Here is a 2,663-nt window from a genome sequence, read left to right on the forward strand (position 1 = left end):
CCGTACCCACCACACCCATTCACCCTTCCACACGGCCCGTGCCCACCACACCTGCTCACCTTTCCACACGGCCCGTCCCACCACACCCGTCCACCTTTCCACACGGCCCCGTACCCACCACACCCATTCACCCTTCCACACGACCCGTGCCCACCACACCCGCTCACCTTTCCACAGGCCCGTGCCCACCACACCCATTCACCTTTCCACAGGCCCGTGCCCACCACACCCGCTCACCTTTCCACAAGGCCCATGCCCACCACACCCGCTCACCTTTCCACACGGCCTGTGCCCACCACACCCATGCACCTTTCCACACGGCCTGTGCCCACCACACCCGCTCCCCTTTCCACACGGCCCATGTCCACCACACGCGCTCACCTTTCCACACACTCCTTGACCACAGCGAAGTTCCCGTCGCCAATCGTTCTTCCCACTTTGTAGCGCTCAGCTATCGTGGCCGGAATCTGGAAGCCTTCATCCAGCGCTTCTGAAAGAACCCCAGCCGGCTGTTAGTGGGAGCCAGGAGGTGCCCACGGGAGAGGACCCTGGGCCTTGGTGGGACGGGACACAGTGATGTCGAGGGGTCATGCCAGGGTAAAGCCCCCAGCCCCCCAGCACTCTGCAAGGACCTTTACTGACAGGTGACAAACTCCAGCGCAGTCCATGGCACCTTCCCCCACGGAGAACAAAGCCTTCCTATGAAGTGGGGTCTACAGCTGCGAGGGGGTTCGCAGTCCTTGACAATGTGATTGCTGCAGCCAAAATCAGCACCCTCTTCCTGCTAAAGTAAATCCAACTGCTCACTGCACCTACCACCCAAAGCAGGCGACTGCCATCAGTCCCCAAGTATGGCGACCCTCCCTGGGTTCTGAGGCTGCACGCCTTTCCCCCCAGAGAGCTGGGTGGATTCCAACTACTGATCCCCTGTCCACCCAGCTCCTCCTTCCCCTGCCAGTGCTTCAGACTCTGTCGGGCCTCTCTTCTCGTCTGCTAGTCCCCCCTCCCGAGTTGTGAGAGTTTTCTGTGAAGCCCCCAATGTCTTTCCATTTTTTTCCCTGGAATTGTGCACTCTCCCTGCCATCAGGCCAGCAGGCACAGGGGGCCTCAGCTGGGTGTTTGGAAGTTGTAAACGACACACTGGTGGGTCTGAATCAGCAGAGAGGTGAGGTCTGTGGGTTAGCAGGACTCTGTGTGGACTATGCACCAGAGACCAATAAGCAGTCCCTCCCGGGGCTCAAGGAGCTGGTCATCAGAGGGTGGGCCTGCCGAGCTCTCAGCGAGTGGCCACTGAACACAGAATGGGGTCCCTCCACAGCAGAAAGACTAGTCAAACCTGGTGGGGCTGGTCCACTCTGCAGCAGAGCTGCTCTCAGTCGGAACCCACTGAAGGTGGTGGGTAAGCATGGGAACGAACGGTAAAGCAGGTTTTACAAGACTGTGCTGTCTGATGTGGTGTGAGCCGCTCCTGCTGCCTGACACTAATCTTGACCCTGAACTAGACTAGCTCCCTAAAGCACCTCAGGGGCCAAGCCTGAGTCCCCCGGACTAGCAAGCGCCTCTGATTCACACATATGTTCCCCCCAGAAACCTGCAGAGCAGATGTGAAACCAGTAGGGCCTATGATGTCTACAGACACAGCTCTCTGCGTCAGAGCTGGGGCTGGCGCCTGGAGCACACCATTTTTCAGGCCCGCACCCCCTGCTCTCTCACACCTAGAATGTCTTCAAATACGTGACAGGTGTCTAACAATACTTTAACTACTGACAGCTGTAAACCCCCAAGTAACTCTGCCAGATCACCTTTCACCTCCGGCACACAGGACTTTTGCAGCTGACCTCTCAAATTTACATGCACTAAAGTGCTAAATCCCAGTTACAATCCCCACCCAGGCCACATGAAGCTCACTGACAGAGCCAATGTGTGCCAAAGTGCTCTCCCTGAAACACTAGCCACCCACAGACCAACAATTTCTTCTCAAGGTGACTTCAACCCCGAGGGGTGAGTACATTTTGTAGAGGAAGCTTGTGTCTGCACTGAGTCGGGATTGTTGAACAGCAGCGCATGGACATGAAACTTCCCTGGGTGCGGCTTCTCCTGATGACCACGTCCAGGCCCCGCTCTGCCTCTCAGAGTGTGGGGGTTCTGAACCCCACCCCCATGCTGCTACGTCCATTGCAGCTCATAGAAGGCCTTCAGCTCAGAGTTGTGCTGTCTCCCAGGGTCCCCAAGGTGGTGAACGGAAGTGGCCAGGTCCCTCCCGCAAGAGCCCTGGCTCGTGCTTTTGCGCTGCTGACGGCAGCTGGGTCTTCCACTGCGAGACCCCTAAGCAGTGTGCTCCCCCTCAGAAGGCACGGAACCTCTAACACTTGGTGTGCCCCTCCATGCCAGTCCCGACCACGGCTGAGTTAGACTGTTGTATTGCCAGGCCTTTCCTCCTCGTCCATCTCAGTGTTGAAGCTCCACTGATCTGCTCAGCATCCCAGCAGTGCACACGCCGTCACTGACAGGTGGTGCTGACTGCATGGTACCTGAGGTTCCCTGCTCAGTGCCCCAGCAGTGCACACACCGTCACTGACAGGTGGTGATTTCTGCATGGTACCTGAGGTTCCCTGCTCAGCGCCCCAGCAGTGCACACGCCGTCACTGACAGGTGGTGATTTC

General features: G+C 57.9%; 1 protein-coding gene across 3 annotated transcripts in view; it reads right to left on the minus strand.

Annotated features, from left to right (window-relative positions):
* DCLK1 (doublecortin-like kinase 1) overlaps window positions 1–2,663 on the minus strand; it is a 304,341-nt gene that overhangs the window by 62,390 nt on the left and 239,288 nt on the right. For all 3 annotated transcript variants that reach the window (XM_006879589.1, XM_006879588.1, XM_006879590.1), the window contains one exon: window positions 382–490. In XM_006879589.1, the coding sequence (XP_006879651.1) occupies window positions 382–490 (109 nt within the window). The remainder of the gene's footprint in view (window positions 1–381; window positions 491–2,663) is intronic.

This window comes from Elephantulus edwardii, unplaced genomic scaffold (genome assembly GCF_000299155.1).
Source record: "Elephantulus edwardii isolate Elephantulus edwardi_28Jun2011 unplaced genomic scaffold, EleEdw1.0 scaffold00004, whole genome shotgun sequence".
Classification (NCBI taxonomy): Eukaryota; Metazoa; Chordata; class Mammalia; order Macroscelidea; family Macroscelididae; genus Elephantulus; species Elephantulus edwardii.